Source organism: Bombyx mandarina, chromosome 01, assembly GCF_030267445.1.
Source record: "Bombyx mandarina strain Sakado chromosome 01, ASM3026744v2".
Taxonomy (NCBI): domain Eukaryota; kingdom Metazoa; phylum Arthropoda; class Insecta; order Lepidoptera; family Bombycidae; genus Bombyx; species Bombyx mandarina.
In genome coordinates, this window is record NC_143208.1 from 1842304 (window position 1) to 1866047 (window position 23744).

Sequence of the window (23744 nt, forward strand, 5' to 3'; positions counted from 1 at the left end):
TTAACAGACCAATATCCTGGCATAAATTCGAAAGAATTTAAAGATTTTCTGAAAAAGGAAAATATTACAATGGTTTTCACTGCTGTAGATGCACCATTTTCAAATGGGCTTAATGAAAGATTGAATCAAACTTTAGTTAATAAGATTCGATGTAAAATTAATGAAAATAATAAAAAAATAGCATGGACATCGATTGCACAGAAATGTGTGGAAAAATACAATGAAACTGAACACACGGTCACGCGGTTTGCCCCTAAATACCTTTTGGAAGGTAAAAATGTGGATGTTTTACCACTGGAACTAAAAGCAAATGGTACAATTGAAGATCTTGAGAGAGACAGAAAATTAGCTTTTGAGAATACAGTTAAATCTCACAATTATAACAAAAAAGCATTTGATATTAATAGAAAAGAATGTGAACTGAAAGTTGGAGACCAAGTTTATGTAGAAAATGGAAATCGATTAAATAGGAAAAAAATGGATGAATTGAGAATTGGACCCTTCAAAATTCTAAAAAAGATTTCAAATTCAATATATTTAGTTGATATCGGACACAAAAAAATGGAATCGAACCTCTATCACATTACAAAATTATCTCCAGTATCAGTTCCTACATGAACAATTACACGTAATTGTTTCCCTAAGGGGGGGAGATGTAAAGAAAAACCTTCATAGTCTAAAACTCTTTAGTTTTATAAAAAGGATTTTTCTTAAATGTCATTCAGTGAAGTTTGACATTAAGTAAAAAGAAAGTTCAGTTTGTTAATATAATAATTTTATTAAATTAAGGGCTTTAAATGTTGTTTTCTCATTATACACATAACAGAAAACGCAATTAAGTCTTTTATTGTTTATTTATTCTGGAGTACCCAATATCATTATATGTATTTACAATCAGACTTAAAATATTACGGGAGTAGCTTTTATCCTCGCCAATCAGAGATAGTCCAGTAGAATTTTTTTAATTCACTTTCATTCCCAGTCTCATTTAATTATTTATGAAAGGTCATTAATCGACGCTCTTAGTTACTTATTTTTTACTTATAACTTTCCTTTCATTGTTTTATACAAGTTTCTCCCGCTCAGACAGTTAATTTTTATAGTTATATTATATGTATAGTATAATACAATATAAAATAAAACACGGTTTTTGCCAAGTGGACGATATATTAAATACTTAGCACACAGAGAGCAAAGGTCTTAAAGATAATAACCTTAATATTTTTGGTTGGTGTTCTTTCGAAAACAAAAAGCATAGAACAACTTGTTTGGTGCTTAAAATTAGACTCGAATATTAATGTTAATTAAATTTTTATTTTACGTGATACAGTTATAACCATAATAATATTTAATATAAAAAACACTGGAATAATAATATAAAGAAATTAAACTTAGACCAGAAAAAACTAGCTTAATAACCGTGACAATTTTATGAAATAATTGAAACGATTTTATGAATTTGTCCCAAATTCAATGACAGAATATTATTAAACTTTGACAAAAGTTCAGTTAATAACATTATTTTGTAATTCGAAAACATTAGCACGGTGGCTTAGAACATAATGTTAAACTCTTATAAGGTACAACATACATAAAATTTTCCTTTAGTTGAATTACTTCAATTGTATTTGAGACCAACATGTTATTAAAATAAAACTTAAAAAAAACATAATAAGCAAGACTTACAGATAAAGAACAAGAAAATATCAGAGTTTATCATATACTAGCGACCCGCCCTCGCTTCGCTTCGGAAACATTAAAACAGACATGAAAAAAAAAAAAAAAAAAAGTAGCCTATGTTCATCAGGGACAATGTCGGCTTCTAATGGAAAAAGAATTTTTCAAATCGGTCCAGTAGTTTCGGAGCCTATTCGAAACAAACAAACAAACAAATCTTCCCTCTTTATAATATTAGTATAGAAAAAATATGTGAAACGCACTATATTATTACAGTTTGCTCCCAAAATTAAAATTACAGACGTAAATTGAAACAATTTACATTATTACGTCACACCGCTCTACTTTTTTATTAGGATGAATCTAGCGAAACCACACCTAACGCTGCGAGTGTCACAGGACAGCGCATACATAAATTGTGCACTAGAACTGCCTCACTACTTTTTGAAGCAGCTGGGAACAAATATTATTATTTCTGATAATCGAACGGTCCGTAATTTTTTTAAACAAAATATTTGGCAAACACTATTTTAAAATAAATAATTTTAGCTTATAATATTGAAACAAAGCGGAAGAAATACATATCGCAAATTATTAAGAACAAGTAATATAAGACAGAGTTTCATATTGAATAATACGTAATATTAGGTATTATATTACTTAAAAGGGAAATTACCAGAAGACTGATAATTACACCTGTGTGTTATATATTCATACAAAATGAACATATTATTATTTAATAAGTATTAAAACAATTGTTCTATTTCATTAAAATCTAAATTATCTACTAGAGGTTAAGATAAAACTAGCAACGTTTTAAAAAACTGATATATTTTCTACCTTAAAATTTATATTAAACATCTTGTACCTACTAAATATTTTTACAAACGGTTCATTGAAGCGATACAAAGATGCGACATATCACAATTTCGAGTGCAGATCAATTTTGTATATTATTTTCTACGTGCAATTTTTATAAATAGATTTTAATAGCTTAGATGTGTTATCGCGCCCACACGCTCACTGTAATATTTGTTGAATATAGTATTACACCGAATATAGTACTACATATACTGAATATAGTATTATACCGCACCCATGAAACACAAATGTAGGACGCATTACTTTTGATTATCGCATTCCTCGATTAACGTTTGCTTCACGACAAAAACAGGCAAGACAGTGGTACTTGTGGGCTCACAATACGTACTGGCACAATATGAGCATAGTCTAACACACGAGGATAATGCGTGTCGCCAAGCATCATCCTCATAGATAAAAATACATAGCAAGCATGGGTAGGCCTCCCGCAAAATTAACAAACTGCTGAAAGTCGGGGGCGCAGACCTATAGGTAATTAAAACGTGCCTTAAGAGAGGCCTATGTCTCAACACCGGACATTTCTGGGTTGATGACGATACATAGATTTACTGTATACTATAAATCTGCTGTATACGGTTTCGTATAATAAATGACATTGTGTTGTCAAGTGGTTGTGGAGCTTCCTAGAGTGAAATAATCGTTTGTGAAAGAAAAAAAAATACACTCCAGTTTATTTCCAGTGTTCAGTTACCCCAACGCATTGAGCAATTGTACGCGGCACATATAAAAAGGTATTTTTTCATAATTTATGTGCTTTAGATTACAATAAACTCTAAAATCGAAACAAAACAAACCGTTGATAAATTTGTCACTTCCAAACCTTTCGAGATTGTGAGGGGCCAGATTGGTGAAATTAAAAGAAAATCAAATTCACTTACAGACGAGACGAGACAGTGAGATATTCGCATTACGAACCTACGCTTTCTTAAGCGTATATTTAAGCTATTCATTGCTTCATCAGTCTTCAACTGCTTCGATGCGAACTAAATATTTTAAAGTGTGTTCTGTAGTCTAATTGAAAGACAAAATGAAACGAATGAATTTCCAAAAGCGAACCGACCGGGCTATCCTCCTTCAAGAGCATAAAGGGCGTCACACACGGCGAAGATACTATAATATTTTATCCTTAAATGGACGATTTTTGTTTCACGTTTTAAAAAAATATATTTGTGTAATAGACATGTATTACTGTCTAGGAAAAATGAGTTAAAAAAAATCTAGACATGAATTTACTATACTTTTTTTCAAAATTCGTTCAGAAATAAGAACTAGTTGTCAAAATTAACAAAAAATTAAAAGAAGGTCAATTTTATCTGTGATGTTTAGTATGTTGTTTAAAAACAACATTGTTCATTTAAGGGTTAACATACAATATCGCTCGCTATACATTTTGTATGAACTATAACCATATATCGATAAAATATTATAGTATCTTCGCCGTGTGTGACACCCTTTATACGTGCAATTTAATAACAAAATAGGCATATGTTATATGTGTGTATATATTGTGACGAGGGGTCTGTCGAAGGGTTGTGAATTTAAGGGCGGCGTTGCTAGGGGATACGTGCAACTCAATTATGAGCCAGACGGCAATTTGGAGGACGCTTTATGTAAATATTATACGCACGGGGATTTAAACAAAGTGATTTTCTCATCTTATTTCCATCCATTGGTATGGGAGCATATATTCAGAGTGCACAAAGCTCTACAACAAGCTGTACCATTTTCTACATTTAATTTTATAATTTCAAACTATTTCCATTAAGAATTGTCTGCTCAATCTTAAAAACAGAAACTCCCAGTGTAGTAATGATATTAAAACGACTTTTCACAAATCCGATAGGACCTCTCTGGAAAGTTTTTAACATAACATACTGGTCACGCTCGTAGCTTCTGTTATTAAAGCGTAAAACCACAATGTTCACTCGGAACATCATGCTCTTCCCAGGATATTGTTAACTCATTATCTTTTTGAAAACGAATGGAAACTGTTTTTTTTTCAACTCATACCTACTTATTCATCGATAAATTCAAAAGGTATTACTACTTACGTAAGCACTGTCTCAATTAATATGATAACACCTTGTTGTAGGATCATGTTTTCTCCGTTGCCAAAAAATTAATAAAATACCTTTTGTATTGGATTCATCTTCCTTGAAAGCTTTTTTTTTGGTCATTTACATAATTAAACCGGATGCATTTATTTCCAAGACAAGTGCTTGTGCAACTCACCCAAAATGCTACAGACACCAACAAACCGAGGGGCCTGGCATATCATTGCATTAAGTGCTTTAAAATCACTACGCTATAGACTTACTCAGCAAATAACATTCCTTAAATCCTTATGCTGTCTAAATATTGTGACACGGAAATCAATTACTGTTAAAATTCTAAATTTAATATTTTATACAGAGCATATATACTAATATATATAGGTAGGTAGGTATCTACCAGTGGCTTTTACGGATGTTCCCTTATAACTACTGAACCATGCATCCGATTGACTTGAAACTTGATATCCATGTAGAAAACACATGTACTTAATGGATAGGCTAATATTTATATGAGTGTTGGACTCCCTACACGTTGCGGGGGCGTTGATGATGAGAATCTTTGTGGGGTGAGAAATAAAAATGTTAATTTTAAATGTCCAGCGAAGCGGACGGGTACAGTTAGTTTTCTTATAAATAGGGTAGTTGATGCATTTCTGACGTCTAGCGTCTCAGCTATCAGTATGTATGACCAAAGCGGCCTCTAGATGGCGCTTGTACTGCGGCATGAATACGAACGTTTTCAGCATTTTCTAAGCTGAAATAGCCACTCAAGGCTATTAGCATAGGAAGAAAAAAAAGAAGCATTTTATTAAAATTTGAAACTACAAGAAAGGAGGGGAGAATCTGAGTGACAGCTCACAAATGTTTTGTGCGTATGTGTTTTCAACTCATGCCCAATGAATGGTTGTTCTTTGTTATAAAATAGTGAAGCCTGGTTAAGGTCCGCCGTGAACCTCACTGATTTTATGAGAAACAACAATTTCTTGAAGCTTTTCACGCGTATGACGGTGGGCACTGCGACAGAAACCTTCCTTAACGACAACAACACAAATCGATGAATCACTTAGGACGCATAGACTACAATCACACAAACCTTCATTTTTATTTATAGAAAAAGATAAATTTTAATACATACTTCCTATAATAAATTGATTTTTTTTCTTACATTAAAAAAATTACGAAATATATCGTTATATATTTTCGTTTCAATAAACAGCTTCAAAGTCGACTAATATTTCCATGGACCTACCCTACACTTTTGTCATTACCGAGGTTTAGTGTTGCACATATATGGCAACATTGTTTTCATGGTATTATTCTACCCAAAATTATGTTTTACAAACACTTTCAGATATAGTCGAGTTAGATTTCACTCGAACTTTTCGGGTAAGAATTTTTAAATCAGTCTTATGACGTCATAGCCATTGCGATACAGGCGTGAGACAGTGACAGCTAGACTTTCCTTCTAGATCACTATTCTTCAACACATATTTGTATCATTAACTACTGCCTTATTTCAAAACTGATTTCAATGTGGTTCTCGCATAAATATTCGAATAAATACCTCATTTTGCGTGTGAATATAATCGAACTGGCAAACACATATATTATCATGATGTGTGAACTTCCACCAAGATGAAATTCGTTTTTTTTTTGTCAGGAGGAAATCACCGGAATTCCGCCCTCCACTGGGGATGGAGGGCGGGGATGAAATTCGCTTAGCCTATTTTTTTTTCTTATAGATATTGGTATATTGTACTTTGGAAGTGCCAAGTAATATAAATATCAAGTAATTCACTATTTTTTATACATATACATATAGCCAAATTGCAACCCGCCACAAAAATGGCAGGTTGCAATTTCTGCAGACTGATATTTCTAAAACAGATAGAACAAATACGCGCGTATTATAACATTTGTATATGATTACGAAATAGGAGACTTCGGTGCTTTGCCGTTTCCTTCAATTCCATAGACAAATCACAGCTACAATTTAAAACGAGGTCAATAAGATCGTGAAGTTCACATTACAATCAATGAGGTACTAATATGAATACCTGTAAATATTTTTATGAAAATACAATATACTTGTTTTAAAAAAAAAAAAAGATAATTAACCCTTATTGCTTTAGTTTACGTTACCTTAAATACAAAACAGGCTAATTGAATCGAAACATCAATTTCATTGAAGCTCGTAGAACTAGACGAATATATTACAAAATTTATTTATTTATTTATTATTTTATATTTATAAAGTTTTTTTTTTGATTGCAGCTCGTTTTTTTAGAGGTTCGCTTTACAACTTTACAGAACTAGAGTCAACTTTTTGTAAATATATGTAAGTATATCTGATAAAATTTATGTGCTATCTATTTATTTATGCGTGTTTTATCGCCGCACGTTACGTACTACGCTCGCGTGTACATTAACATTTCGTGAGAGTTCACACTACAATATCACAAGACGTATCACTGTAACAAGGTGAAAAATATTGCAACATCCGTAATCAAATCACATTGTTAAACGTATTATATAATCGTCTTCTCGCATTAAAACTGTATAATCTCAAAACTTACTAATTTTACAGGAGAATGTTTTAAAAGTTTAACATATATTTTCAATATAATACCAACATTTTTACAACTTTTTACCAATTACATTATCTGTCTTTTAAAGTAATATAAAATGATGTATTCATTTTGAAATCAAAACGTAGGTAAACTAAAAAAAAATATCTAAAACTAAACTACGCTCTCTTGACAGTATTTATGAGAAAAATACTGGTGATACCAAATGTTTACGCATATTAACTCAATTTCGAATATTTTTGGGAATTGTACACTTTTAATGCAAAAAGACATATATAAGGTAGTAGGCATTAATTATACATATAGATACATCGAATTCTCCTCGTAATAAAAAACTTGACTACGCGCTAATCGTTATTATAGTGTAAATACAATTAAATATTTCATAACATTTGTGTGTAAAATCTTCATAAAAAACAGGATCACGGGTACTGAATACAAGCCCAAAAATTTACTTAGAAAATATACTTAGAGATAATGTTACATTCAATAAACATATTTACAAACTTAACAATTAACATTCTAAAGATCCAGCTAAAGGTCAGATCACGACGGAACTCAATTCTTTTTTTTAAATGTATATAGCAAAAGCTCCCTATTCGCGTTTTCACTATTCGCGGATTAAAAAATGCAATCCAATTCCTATATTCGCGGCTATATATTTCTTCATTCGCGGTACACACACATTGATTCAACCGAATACTTGTAAACGCGACGTCAAATGGACCAATAAAAAAGTAAAATAGACCTTATTACGACTATGCCTAAAGTATGTTCTTAAATGATATCGCCGCTGTATTGGTTCGCCTTTGTTGTAAGCCGCCTTCGGCGTTCATTTTTGTATATATACATGTACTTGTTTGTTATTTTGTTGCCTACGAACGACTCCTATACCTATGTAAATACCATTCCATATTCATTGTTTCTGTATTCGCGGCATATTTAAGGAACACATATCCAGCGAATAAAGAGCTTTTACTGTATATATATATATATATATTTATTTCTTTAGTATATCGTCACTGTCAAACCAAAATCTGCTATGTGCAAAAACTCTATTTTGAATTAACGAGTAAAAACATTTACGTATATAATTTTATATGAAGGTATTTTTAAGAACTATATCAAATGAAAGCTATAGAGAAATATTAAAGCATAGATACATAACAATTTTTTTTATACGGTAGATAGGGCTCTGAACTATACAAAAAGGTCAAAAATTAAAAATTTCAAAAAGGATTGTGTGGTTCTATGAAACCACGGTAAAAGTGAAACTTTTTTTTCACATTACAGACATTTAACTCTGACAAACAACATTTACATTAAACACCAATAGCGTATATAGTTTATACACTACACGTTCAGCTGCTGCGAACTATAGGCGCTGCCATATTGGCCTTGGCTGCTCTGATGAGCGCCTTTTAGTTTATCCCTACTCCGCGGCCGACCGTCACGCGACATGCAACACACAGACGAAAAAGTTGTATGTAATAATTACTTTAAAAGTGCACATATCAGATTTTGGTTTGACAACGACGATGTGTCGTCTTAATTGAGTTCGCACGTGAGCGTTTAGCCGTTAGCGTGCGCTTAAAACGTATTAGTATGGCAGAGGGGAGCGTTCATCTGGCGCCGGCACCCGGCTCCGCGTCGGGGCTGTCGTGGTACTCGTGGAAGCAGGGCACTATGCAGAGGTTGGTGCGGCACTCCGGGCAGTGGTACTGCGTCTTCCGGCGCAGGATCCGGCCGCACTCGTCCACCGTGTTCCAGCAGAAGTTGCAGCTGAGCGGCGGCCCGGAGCGGACGGCGGGCGTGTGGCGGGCGCGCTGCGTCGTCGCGCACTCGCCCCCGGACTCCGACGAGGCCGCCGCCGCCGACGGGCCGCCCGACGACTGACGGTCGATCACGGTCACGGCGCGAATCAACAACGAACCGACTTCGCGTTCCTGCGGCTTCGACCTTCGGTTCTGTTTAATAAAAATAAACGACGTTTTAAATACTATTCAGGTATACGCTATATCTACAATGCAATTACGTTTCGATATCGAGTAGAGGGAACTCGCTCTCGCCCCCAACATCTAACGGCCGGACTCCCGCAAGGCTTCGCACTCTCCCCCTTAGGGTGCCTGTCCACCGGAGTGGAGCGAGGCAGCGGAACGAAGGAAAGCAGAAATATTAACCAATAAGATTGCATAAAACCAAAATCATAAGATTGCAAAAGATTTTGTGCAATCTTATTGCTTGATATTTCTCCGTTTCTCCGCTCCGGTGGACGGGCACCATGATTGTTTAGTTTGTGTATCAACGTCGTATCGTTGAATTAACGATATATCTCGGTCTCCGGAGACCCATCTAGCGCTCTTCGCTGATGACACGGCTATCTGCTACTCGTGTTGCAAGAAGTCGTTATTGTATCGGCGTCTTCAGATCGCAGCACCCACATGGGACAGTGGTTTCGTAAGTGGCGCATTGACATAAACCCCACAAAAAGCACAGCGGTGCTCTTCAAAAGGGGTCGCCCTCCGAATACCACTTCGAGCAGCCCACTCTCTAATAGGCGCGTTAACACCTTCGCCATTCGCCCCATCACTCTCTTTGGCCAGCCCATACCTCGCCTGACCTGTGAGCCTCGAAGGTCGAATATCTAGGCGTTACCCTTGACAGAGGGATGACATTCCGACCCCATATTAAAACTGTACGCAATCGTGCCGCTTTCATACTAGGACGCTTCAGCTATCCAATGATTTACAAGCGAAGTAAATTTTATTGCCCCTTCGTAATAAGGTGACACTCTATAAAACTTGCATTCGCCCCTATAACCTATGTAAGTGTACTGTTTGCTCGCGCGGCCCGCACTAACTTAAAACCCCTTCAAATCATTCAGTCTCGTTTTCGCAGGATAGCCGTCGGGGCCCCGTGGTTCATCAGGAACATCAACCTCCATGACGACCTGGACCTAGGGTCCATCAGTAAGTATATTCATTCAAGCATTCGACATCATTGATCAACGAAGACCATCTTATGGTGGCGGCCGGAAATTACATACCCGATCCTGTGGACCGAATGATAAACAGTTGACGTCGCCCTAAACACGTCATTACGGATACTACCGATCCATTAACGTTGCTTTTAGGTACTTCAAGCACCGGTCACTTTCCTCGCCGAGCCCGTCGCTTGCGATGAAGGGCTCGATTATTAATTAACCCATTAACACAGCCCACTGAGATTCTCGCCGGATCTTCTCAGTGCGTCACGTTTCCGATCCGGCAGTAGATTCTGCGAAGCACGGCTCTTGCTAGGGCCAATATTAGCAGCACTTCGGTTTGAGGCCCGTGAGCTCACCTACACCCTAGGGTAACGTTGATATAGCCTCTCAAAGCTACCAGCATGGGTAGAAAAAAATAAAGGTTTAGTTCAAATTATAGTATTTATTTTACCTTGGTGGCGTATTGCGGGTAAGATTCGTGCTTCTGCAACACGGGCAGCGGCGGTGTCGAGACGGCCGGCTCGGAACACTGTTTGCGCATGTCGCGGTCGTCGGCCACTCTGTTCTGGCGCTTAAAGTGTTTCGATCGTCGGAGCTTCAGTCCTGGGTCCACTTTTATCGATTCTGGAATTTGTATGATTTGAATATAAAACTAAATTACATATCACAATTTATGTACAGAGGCTCCAGATAACGGAAGAAGCAATAAACGATGGAGCATCGAACTTTAGACCTTGAGAATACGTTATAAGTATTAGTTTTTTTTTGCCCTTGTAGGCAGACGAGCATACGGTCCACCCGATGGTAAGTGGTTACCGTCGCCCATGGACTCCAGCAATGCCAGGGGCAGAGCCAAGCCACTGCCTACAAAGATAATAAAGTGTTGTTAGAATTTCAGATTGATGGAACGTAAAATATTGAACATTTAGTAAAATGAATCGTACGGTAAATAAAGTTACTTTAGTTCGTTTTACCGTATTTTTAGTTAGACTTTGCAACGTTTACTCATATGTATTTTGAATTAGCGTTAGTATAAACTTATAAATTGAAAATTTAAAAATTCTGTTAACGAAAAAACGTAAAGGTGAACCAATAAAAATCTGCTTTACAAAATAATCAAGTTTTATTTAAATCTATTTTGGTATTAGAACAATGATTCGTGCTACGCACAGAGTACATAATACGGACACCGTAGACACAGTAACACACGGGGGATGCGATGCGAACGATGACAATGCTTTACGCAATCACAAACAAACATTGCATATTATGGTAACATGTTCAATTAAACGCATGCAAAGAAAGTGCGAAATCAACACCCTATATATAAACATGGTTAGTTAATGGCACTTTTGTACAGAAAATGAAAAAATATATATATATTTATTCAGCGTTGTATTCGTGGTATACGATTCGATATGATTAGGCCACACGTGACCGAGGGCCGACCTCCTGTGTGATTGTATATACAGTGACATATTTACATTAATACGATCTTGTTACCGTAGCAGCTACGCTTCTAAATCACTAAATATAAGTATTAATTTAAGTAAAAAAATCAGTCGAAACACGTTTTTAAACAAAAAGAGATCGTACCCAAACTCATAAACCGTTGTCGAATAGAAAAATATAATACTCCCTAATTTTATATTAAGATAAAAATAATACTTTCAAAATTATGTCCGAGATAGTGCCCGCGATACACAAACTTAGTGTAACCGGCACGAGCTGGATGACTTAATAACGAACTTACTAGAGATACGATTACAATGTCTTCTATTTCCACATCTAGACTAAATTTTAATTACCAAAAATGCAAATGTCTCACTGCCGTTGCTGAATTGATGTAGACGAAAAAACCAATACAAATATTAATACATCAATGAACATTATTAATATAAAGCCTTTTTTTTTTTGTGCCAACAATTCGTGGTCAAACTTTATCGGTACAATTTTCGTGCGTCACGCGTGCGATTTTCATTAAATATCCCGCGTCAAAGTTCTCAAACCGAGGCAGGTTTTCGTGAGACCGTTTGTCTTTTAGGTGATATAGTTAATTTTGGTAATTAAAATCTAGTGGCGTATACATTCATCTACCAAACTACTTAGTTACGGAACCCTTACTTTGGGAAAAAAACTCAATACTTGATATTTATAATGAACGGACAAGTGATAAAACATGACTATTGTGTAATCTGTAAACATAAATTATTGCGATTAAATGAGACATCTGTCTGTACGTTTTATATTTAGACTAAGAGTGGCTCGCGTTCGGACTATCATACTAAACTCTTAACCCAGAGATCGGCAACGATCTTAAAAAATAACTAGATTCGGGAATTTTCGAGAAATTTGGAGCTGTTATATTTTGGTAAATTATGGTCAACATTTGAAAAAAAACACAGAGGTCTAATGATGTATTTCGAATTCAATTTCTATTATTGAGCATTCTTATTATTATTTTAACGAGTATAATGACTTACCAAATGAGTTTACAATGAGTTGCCAAACAAGATTTGAGTCAATTATTGAGCAAAATAAGTGTTAAAGATTTTCTGAGAGTCAGTTTGGAACAGCAAAATTTGCTAATACGAAAGGGCATTCAGCGCCTCTTGACTGATTAAGTGTAGTAATTTTAGATATTGGCTCATTAGAAATATCTGTGTGTTCTTCACTTGTGGCTTAGAAAAAACTTTATCAAAGGATTTGTACATTTTTGATTATTGTCAATCATTTATACTTGCATAACTTAATATTTTTATGGGGACTTTAATTAATTTAGAACCTAGCATTCGATTTCGCCCGCTGAATCCGTCACGTGTTCTAAATTACCCGCGTTTTTTTTTTCACGATTTGCCGATCCCTCTACTGCCACTGATCCGTAACATCTTCACAAACCTGAGCGCGCACCAATTCGATCCCACGGCGTTCACAATTTCATCATTATTATCGATCATTACAGTAGTTAAGAACGACAAAACAGACGGTATATGGTTCGACTATAACGCTCACTTAAATAACTAAGTGACGAGTGAAACCAAATATATTGCTACTGGGTTTATGGTGCAAAACTGATAAGTATCAGAGGACGGAAGATTCGATTTCGTCATAATTCGAAACACCGTGGGATTAAAACGGACGCATCTTACGAGACTAATACGGTAAATGCATGATTAAATTTACATACAAAAAAAAAAAGTTGTTCAACGCTACAAACTATATTTTTATACACATACGAGATCTATGTTTAGTGATATATTGAACTTATTAATACAGTGGCGACGCTGTACCACCCGAACTAACCAAAACTACTATATACTTAATGTTATTACATAGTTATTATTATTCTTTAAAAATATATATCTATCAAATAAACGTGATGCTTCCTTACTATGAACAAGCGTAAAGTAGGATTAAGGTAACGTGAAAGAAATAATATTATTACTGATTATTATTATTAATATTGACGAACGCTTGTCGATGATTGTAATTGAATAAGAAATTCGTTTAATTAAATTTTTCGTGAACAAACTATGTGTGCGATCAATTACACTTAAAGTAAATAAACAGTGTATTGTTATCGTTATGCATTTCATATACAATAAATGCACATTAAATCAGTCAATACTGCTCGTAAAGATTGTCGTTTATGTACAAGAAAACCTCATATAATTTATCGACGGGTGATTACTGCTGCTCAATGGCTTTTGGATTTGACAATATTTTGGTATATTTATGTTTATTTTCAAAAAGATGCAATAGGGCTTTCACACAGGCGTTTTAAAATTATATCAGAAATTACGTATGCTGTGAATATTTTAAGACGAAGAGCGCGCTATCGCAGCATATGACGTCACAATTTACGTCATAAGCTCTTGTACAGAAGCTCTCAGGAATATCATAGGACTTCATTATATTTCTTCAATATCCATTTCCCCATTTGGTTCTTCAATAAACCATCTTCATCTTTAATGAGCAAACGCTAAATTTTCTCTCATATCCATTGTTCCACATAACATTTTCTAGTGTTTTATTACAGAACTCGTAGTAATTCCAACAGGACCAAAATATCTTGTCAAACAATGAGTCGTGATTGAGACGCCTTTAAGGTTGAAGGTCGCCTTTATTACGTGACTTTGTACAAGCGACGTTTTGAATACAATTTGGCTTAATTCAAAAATTTTAGTATTTCACCAGACGACTAATAAATAAAAATTATATGTTTCGACATTCCTTTACAGATAGCAGCCGTATCTACTCCGTATCTATCCTGTTAGATCTGAGACCCACCAAATTTCATCCTCCCCCTCCTCACTCAATGACCGCCTGGGTGATTCGGATACCAGTTACCTATACAGGATCATAACACGCCCATCTTGATATATTCGCTGTTCCAATTATACGGACTCTTGAACAACTTTCAAACGGGTAGTTCTTTATGACGATTGGACCCATTTTAATGTGACTGTTGTCCATCACTCTTATCGTTTTCTTTCACTCAAAGTCTACCTCGTTGAGAAAACCATCTGATTCATTATCATTGTGTCATCTGTTAAACACAAGTCGGCATTGTACGTAAAAACATTAGAAAACAAAACGAACAATAGCAATATCCATTTCTCAAACTATAGAACGCATAATAAATACGATTTGTAAGTATAACGAGGGCGGGAAGATCTTCCACCGAGCGGGTAATATTGTTCGGTAGACCGACGGTCCCAATGTTGTTCGGAATTTGTACATATGCAGATTTATCTTGAAAATGTCGTAAGCGAGATTCAGGCATCTGTCAAATATCCTGTGTTCTGTTATGACTACCGCCACAGATTGAATCAATTCTTTGCCTCTGTTGAGTTTCTTCTCTCTAATCATTTTGAAATGTGCCTATTTCAAGTCATGTTGGAGATAATTTAATTAAATATATTGCAGTATATACTATAAACGTTTTCAATAATTGGAAATCTCGCAATGAATATTACAGTAGGTTTTAAATACAAAACCCACTGTTAACAGTTGTCTTAAAAGCAGTGATCACACGACGACAAATTAAAACAAAATCTTAATATAAAATTAAACATAAATTTTGTTCGAAAAATACTTAAATTAATGTTTAAATCGTTCAATTTATGTTTTATAATATAATACTTTAAATTTTTGGTGACGACGGTACAGATTGCAACAGTAACTGTTTTTTTTTTAATCATACTACCTAATCGCATTCCACAAAGAGGTAGCTAAAGTAACCAGCTTAAGCATTTGGAATCGTTTTTATTTACGTGTTCACTGCGCGGTAATAAGTGGTCGTGCGAGCAAGTGGATTATAATCAGCCATAAACGATCGTGAATTGCTGTAATATGTATATAAAAAACAACAAATTTTCATTTTTTTCCGATTAATTTTCAATTCATTTTCATTTTTTGCCGAACCGGGCTCATTTTTTACTGCATGTATTTTCAGTACGCGAAACGAATTAGAAATTATTTCACAATCTAACATCATAAGATTCGTCAAAATAATCGTTTTTGCATTCACTGACCGATTGACTCAGAAAATAGTTTGTGACTTATAGATTTAGTCACAAACTGTGGCGCATAGAGGTAGGGACCCAGCTGCATACGAATTCGCATTCATCATTTATTTAAGTACCGTTCTTCATTTTTCGCTTCGGATTTTCTATGCTATATATTGCGCCATTTTTCGGTTAAAACAATATCCGGAAAAAAGAAGAGAATTTATATGAAACTGAATGTGAAAAACTTAAGAGAAACTTAAAGAAATAATACACAGGACGGTAACAATTGGAGTGATAGATGAAAAACTTCAATACTCTTATAATTCATTTTGCCGAATAACTTATATTAAAATTATAAATGGATTTATTACAACCTCAAAATTCAGACTGTTGTGATACAGTGGCGCCATCCGGTCGCTTTATGATAGATATATGAATTAACAGATGCTTACTGTTCCATACCTCTACCTTCCATACTCTATAGTAAATATATACTACAATAGCACAAACCTACACAACCATAACATTTTTGACATTGACAAGGAGAATAAAACGTCAAATTTGATGCTCCCTTGATGACGTTGCACTAACAAAACAATCGAACATTAATTTTAAAGTTTTTTTTTAAATAGCTCCCACTTTTGGACGCTAATGAAAGCATAAGTATAAGCCGCCATCGATCTTTAGAGTCAAAAATATTAATGAAAATAAATACAAATGTAAACTTTGTTATGGCTCGTGTTTCATGAAAGTGATTTCTTTTTATACAATCAAAATAGGAATTAAGTAAAACATAGAAAAAAGTAAAATATTGGACAGTATTTTGTAAAAAAAAAATGTATATGATAAATAATGCAACCCAAAATTGTGATGTTTTAAATTATTATGCATTTTTTTTAAATTAAGAACTTAAAATTAGAATTTTAATAGCTCACGATTTTATATTTCATCAGTATACCTGTGCATTTAAATTATTTGTCATTACATATTATTATGTTAGTTCACTGAATGGCTGACCCTTATTTAAATGAATGAAAAATACAAAAAAAAAGTTATCAAAGGTAATTAATTGTCATTTATTAGTTTGGATATTATTATTTAGCTTCGTGTTTTTAATTGAAATCGGAACTTCTATTGAGATCTATAAGCGCAACTTAAATAACAATATAATACAATAATTATATTTGTCGTAGCAAAAAAGAGAAAAACCATTATTGCCATTGTTGATATCGATTTTACATCTAAAGAAACACATTTATGATACGTATTATTACTAATTATTCATTTCAAGTTATAATCACATTAATAATAATTATTACTTTAATGCAGCATACTCATTCTTATAATATGAAAAATATTTTTAATCTTATCGACGTAGATTCGAAATTTTGTGATGCATTCGATAAACACAGAACTACACAGTCCTACTCGTAATTGAATTCTCGTGTAACATTACCTTGTTATTTCCTTATGCGCTAGTTTAGGACTTGTCATATTTACATGGGCATGTGCATATAGAAATCGTATATCGGCGGCGGCAGTCCGTGCGGGGGCGGGGCGTACTCCCCCACCGCCCACTCGTGTCACAACGAGTACGCCTCGGTGCCGGGCTGACCGCAGGCCGCGTTCTATTGCATCGAATTAAAGTTGACGCCGAGAATGTTGAGGGGCGAGTTGTGCGGAACGGCCTGCAACGGGAAGTCGAGGGGCCGAGAGTCGATGAAGCCGACCGAGACGGGGTGCGGGGGGCACAGCAGCGCCATCTGACGCTCCGGCTGCGGCGGCTCCTCTTTGTGCTCGGGCGGAGGGGTCGTGTGCTCGCGTTTGATGCGGCTCTTGATGCTCGGTCGGTTGTTCGGGTAGCCCTTCTTCTTGTATTCCAGCCAGAGCGTCCGGTTGTTGACGCCGAACATGCGGGCGGCCTTACAGAAGCCGATCCCTCCGAAGCGCACGGCTTCGAGTGCGCGCTGGAAGTTCTCCTCGGACTGCGGGTTGGTGGTACGTCGTCGCTTGGGCGGTGCTGGGGGCGCGGGCTCGGGCGGCAGGGCAGGCTCGGGCGCGCAGCTGGGGCCGGGCGACGGGCCCACGCCCAGCCCCTGCGCGTACTCGTTCATCTCGCCCTCCATGTGGTGCTCCATCACGTTGTTCATGTACATGCCCGCCTCCGGCTGCAGGCCCGCGCTCCCGATGCAAGCGTTCGTATACCTCGGGTACGTATGCTCCATCATACTCCATTGTGCTCCTGGGAAGAGAGATAAATGGTTTTTGTGTTACTAAACTTTCTACAGTGCAAGCGGTACTTATCATTACGACCCAGTCATTGATCTCCCTTCCCTGGAAAACAAAACTCACCGAAATACGCAACGACGTTCTCTGACAATACTTATAAAAACGAGCCCCATAAAAATTAAATTTAATATTTAAGTTCACAACCGTGATACAATTTAAAATTAATTGTTTTTATTTTTGAAAATTTTAAAATCATGATATAAGGTAATGAAAATTAAGTCAGAAAACAGGGAGATTTTTAGGATACAATGACATGAACCGAAACAAATGAATGGCTCTTACTATTAAAAGTAACAAAACAAAAACATAACTGCACGTAAATAAACTGAAATAATAAATAACATTCGTCTCTCTATGAAGTGGTACTAAGTTTTTTTAATAATGTTTCCATACCCTAAAATATGTATTATCATTAAAGCAATATGTCGCTAATGTTTCGAATAAACATTGTTTTTTTTATAATTACAGAGCAACACTAAACATATCAATCAAGATTTGAAATTTCAATTAAAATAATTGTATTTATTTTCTTGCCATACTCAGTAAATAAAAGAAAAATGTATGAAGTTAAAAATATCATAGCTATGAATGTATGTATACGATAGGAGCAAAACAAAAGTATTTCTAGTCTGTTGCCTCGATTATATACATATTTGCTGGAAATAAGTAACAATGAAATGTGCCAAGAATTCGTAAGCTATTGTTTTATTTTTACCTATTAACGCAGCACTAATTATATTTAAGATTTTCTTTACCACGCATTGTGGGTTCTGTTACCGGTCAATGTTCGAGTTTGTTTCCTGAGTATATCTCGTGTGTATTGATTGCATTATCTCATACGTGTTTTTAATAAAATCGCTAGTTTTTAAACATATTAATACTTTACCACATTGGACGAATGTTTAGAAAAAAAGTTAAAATCGCATTTAGTAGGAGGTATAAATACTTCATTGGTCTGATTTTATAACATTGATCTGATGTTATAACGAAGTTACACGTACAATTTAACATAAATGTAGAATGGTAAAGTTGGAATATATTTCGAAAAAACAAAGAAGTCATCATGATGCGATTGCTTATACATACCACTAACGGCGGATTGGTACAATATATGTTATAGTATTTGTTTTGACATGTTATAATAATATATATTTACTAGTAATAATTAGGCGTGATAATAAGAAATCCGATTATTAAGTTTGTATGGTTGCTAAAGCATAATCGTTTCGAATCGTAAAGCGTATATTTATTAAAAACAAATTCACGGTTTCGTTCGCGAACTTTCCACGTTCCAATTTAATTTTCTTTTTTTCCTTCGAGAATAGACCGTAAAGATGTTTTATTTTTTATGTGCATGCGTACGGAACAGTAATGAACAATGTCGACTCACCTTGCTGGATGCCTCCCGTGTTCGCGTCCATCCCGACTTGATCTATATTCATGTTCTGCTGGTCTGTTGTCTGTACGCATGGAAACGAGTCAATTAATTACACTGAAATTGTAAGGTGGCATCTGCTTTTGTCTGGATAATGATTGGGATCCAGACGAATTCGTATTAAAATGTATATATAAGAAGCGCCAATAAAGAAACGAATCGAAAATGGCGTCTATGTACCTGCACTGACAGATGGTAGGGACAACAAATAAAAAGAAAGATAGAAAGAAAAAGTTGTTTATTGTAAAAAAAATAAAAAACAAATGAGAATGTACTTTACTTTAATTTATGCCCTGGCAGAGGGGGAAGTGTCTCATCTGGGATGCAACTTGCGTAGACGCTTTTGCTGCCAGTGAAAGTGAAAAAACTCGAACTCAACAACAAAGTCAGAATCGATATTTTTTTTGCATGCAGTACGCGCCGTGTGCGACTAAAGACAGCAATAGTTTAGAGTGAGAGCGCATGATCGCCGCCGCCATTTTAGATTCGTTTCTTGATTGGCGCGGCTTATACAAGTGTATTCGACTTTATAATTCTGATATTATTCTGATATGTAATACCTATTTTCACATAACTATTTTCACTGATAAATAATATTTAATTCAGAGTTATGAGTCGTTTAATCATAATAAGATGATTGATTACCTGTTGTGAATTTTCGACGGTTCTGTCGTCGTGGTAGTCCCGCCTGCGTTGCTGGGGCACGCTGCTCAGAGTGATGCTCTCCCTCATCATGTCGATATTATGTGCTTCTTCGGACCGGTGTTCCTCGCCCATCACCATGTTCAGTGATGTGGAGCCCGTCGAACTTTTCCTGCGCCTGAAATTATATCTTCATATGCCTAATGTCATCGCTCTAGGTACCAAAGCACATGGTGCTACTTGCATGCTGACCATAAACTAATTCTCCTCTTCCAAATCCTCTTCCAAATGTTAGGTTTTGTATAGCTATGAAATGCATCTCAGCATTTATAGATTATTCACATTATTAAGATTAAATACTGTTTATGCAATGTTATATTCTATACCATCATCTTTTTATTATTATTACATCGTCTCAAACTTTTTCGTCTGTGTGTTGCATGTCGCGTGACGGCGCTCGTCAGAGCAGCCAAGGCCAATATGGCGGCGCCTATAGTTCGCAGCAGCTGACCGTGTAGTGTATAGACTATTACTCATTTGTGCCAGTGCTCCACGCTATTGTTTGATTTTGTCAGTGTTTAATGTAAATGTTGCTTGTCAGAAGTTAAATGTCTATAATGTGAAAAAAAGTTTCACTTTTACTGTGGTTTCTTCATAAAAACCCCCCAATCTTTTTTTCTTTTGTATACGTAAAAAATATCTAAAACATCTGTTTGTGAAATAAAGTAATTACAACGAATCACACAGAGATATTACTGTAGAGTTTACTAACACAAAACGTTTCCGTTTGTTGGAGGGCGACGACGCGGGCGAAGCCGAGTGCCGCTGCGAGTCCACGGACTCTCCGGGCGATTGGAAGTCAGCGGATGTTCCTTGAGATCGGGTCAACGACGTAGAGTCCGGCATTTCAGTCAAACCTTTAATCTTCAGCAGCTTAGCAGTGTCCAGCACCTATGAAAAATGTTCATACATATCTTAAATATTTTTTTTTTTAAATACATAATATACAATTAGTAAATGATATGGCTGAGTATTGATCGGAGCGAATTTATACCAGCGCCGCTCTGTAGCAGTAGTATTCTCTTCTTGTTATCCTAATTACCCTGACTTCTGGACTCCAGAGTCCGGGTTTTTATTAATTTATTTTATTGCTTAGATAGGTGGACGAGCTCACGGCCAACCTGGTGTTAAGTAGTTACCGGAGCCCATAGACATCTACAACGTAAATGCCGCCATCCACCTTGAGACCCGAGTTCTATGGCCTCACTTTTAACAGTACAACGATCGGAGTGAGTAAGCATTCTACTAAGTCATTGTACATTGTAAGTACCCTGACTTAAGGAGCCACCACAAATTCCTGAGTCGATTACCAATTTCAGGCCTGTCATTCACAAGCAATTTTTACGTAATTCAAGCGCGATCGGTCGTAAAAAAATATCAAACTACAACAGTAGTTGATCCATCAAGTTTGGAATAAAAACAAGAGCAAAATTAATATTCGATGATTAATTAGTTTAAATGGTAAACTGATGTTTAGAAACACTTCGCACGATTATCTGATTGCACGGTCTATTTAAGATATACGCGACATCTAACCTCTCCGCAATTAAGTATCTTGCACAGTCTCCGAGAAAGATCGCTTAGTGGGGAAGTTGGGAGATGATAAACTCCGAAATCGGTTGACGTAACTCTATTTACTGACAATTAAGTATCTCTAATCGAAAAACAGTAACATAGTCGCAAAAAGTTACAGATAAGTCCTACCAGCTCGATTGTGCATAGTTTGCAAGTTTTTTTTTACTTACACAAGCAGACATAATGATTCGTTTTGGTCTTCCAAAGCTGCGATTACACTTTATCCCGAGTGTTTTTTTATATGTTTATATATAATTTTGAAATTATTATTTACACATTGATTTCGAAGCGCACGTGTTGCTTCAGGCCGCGAGTGTTAAAATAATGATTGCAATGAAAGGTTGTTTTCGCTTTTCGGTTGATCTATAACTAGACCGGTACTTTAATCCCCGGGAACGTGCCAAATTGTTTTCCGACTACCACATACCAGCACGAACGCATTGCTCGATAAATAATTTTACTATGGAAAAATTAAACCCGAATTTTAGTTGAAGAAAATTCGGAATGTACTTTTCAATGAGAAAACTATGTTACGAGTTCGCGAAAAACGATAATCATTGAATTTGATATCGATCTTCTAACAGTTAGGTCTTCTAACAAAGGTAAGTAAAAAAATTTTTCTACTTCTAGACCATTTAGTTGTGTTGTGGTTTAACCCCAATTAAAAAATGAAAATACTTAACGTGTCATTCAACTTGTGTTGTCTACGTGCTCTCACTTAACACTAAATAGGCTATGGAATTATCAATGTAATATTGGCCAATTAAAATAAATTTATATATTTATATACGATTTGAAATTCATAAACACGCTACAATGCAATCTTATTGATGTATGTATTTATAACGGAAACAAATTAACCTAAATCACATAATTTGATATCTGCTGGTGCAAGTGTCAGAGGGTAAAGCGTAAACATTCAAATCGTCAAGTCGATTTTATCATTTCAAAATACTTAAGCTAAATAATATTACAGTATTATTGTATTCATCTTAGAATTATGTAAGTTGAGCGAATAAAAATGCAGATTACAAAATTTTGAACTCTGAACCGCAAGGAAACACGGAGCATACCGTCTGTACGGATTCAATTATTTAACCAAAAAAACATTTAATTAATCAGGTTTTAGCTCTTGAACTCGTCATAGATGGCACACAAACGTTTTTGCGCGGCCTAGCAACGAATTTGACACCGGACGTCATTCAACAATCTTGGATACTTCAAATAGTTCAAATTAAATATTAATACAAACATACAGTGTTCAAAATCAAAGGGTTTGTCGGCGAAAAGCCACATTTTTGTGTAACAAGCACAGTGTGATCGAGACAAACATTGAACATAAATACGCCGAAAAAAATAATGTGGATCATAAAGATTGTACTGTTAAATGAAATTTAAAAGTAATTACACTTGTTAGAGATTCGAGCATTAGTCTACATTCATCGCGGCTTTCCTAGTCGGGGGGTTCCATTAGTAAAACAGTACGTCCAATCTGCCAATTCAATTTATAATAAAAGGCTAGCGAAATTTTTAGTAGTTCAAAATGGTGTATTATGTTACATGTGAATTAAGAAAAAAAAGTCAGTTCTGCAATCCGGCTTTAAAACTAATAACTACACGTCTAAACGTGGATAGCAGCGTTACTGATGTAATGTCATATTGCCTTTGGTAGCCATTTAAAACCAGGTGAGTTCATTTTTATAAAGAATTCCTATGAACACTATGGAATTTTGAGTTTTAACCACAAAGATAAATTCTTCCACCGATCGGGTGATATTGCTCTAATGGTCCGAATGTTATTGTTCGGAACTTGTATATATGCAAGCTATCTTCAAAATATCGTAAGCAAGATTCAGGCATCTGTCAAATTGAATTCTATGAAAGATATCACCACAGAATGTTTTTAAAATGCACCTAGATAGTACAATATTTCATATCGTCGCTGTCAAACTAAAATCTGCTATGTGCAAAAACTTTATTTTGAATTAACCAGTAAAACATTTTTGTATAAAATTTTATATGAAAGTGAATTTTTAAGAACTA

General features: G+C 35.4%; 1 protein-coding gene across 2 annotated transcripts in view; it reads right to left on the bottom strand.

The window, feature by feature from the left end:
- Nucleotides 1-1147: 1147 nt before the first annotated feature.
- Nucleotides 1148-23744, bottom strand: part of LOC114245789 (uncharacterized) — a 32153-nt gene continuing 9556 nt past the window's right edge. The window contains exons 5-9 of one of the 2 annotated variants that reach the window (XM_028178073.2): nucleotides 20839-21017; nucleotides 20070-20244; nucleotides 19380-19449; nucleotides 10639-10811; nucleotides 1148-9168 (exon numbers count right to left, since the gene is read on the bottom strand). In XM_028178073.2, coding sequence (XP_028033874.2) covers nucleotides 8824-9168; nucleotides 10639-10811; nucleotides 19380-19449; nucleotides 20070-20244; nucleotides 20839-21017 — 942 coding nt within the window. In that variant the 3' untranslated portion in view covers nucleotides 1148-8823. Of the gene's footprint in view, nucleotides 9169-10638; nucleotides 10812-11291; nucleotides 17943-19379; nucleotides 19450-20069; nucleotides 20245-20838; nucleotides 21018-23744 lie in introns of those variants that run through there. The other variant, XM_028178070.2, reaches the window with a different exon arrangement.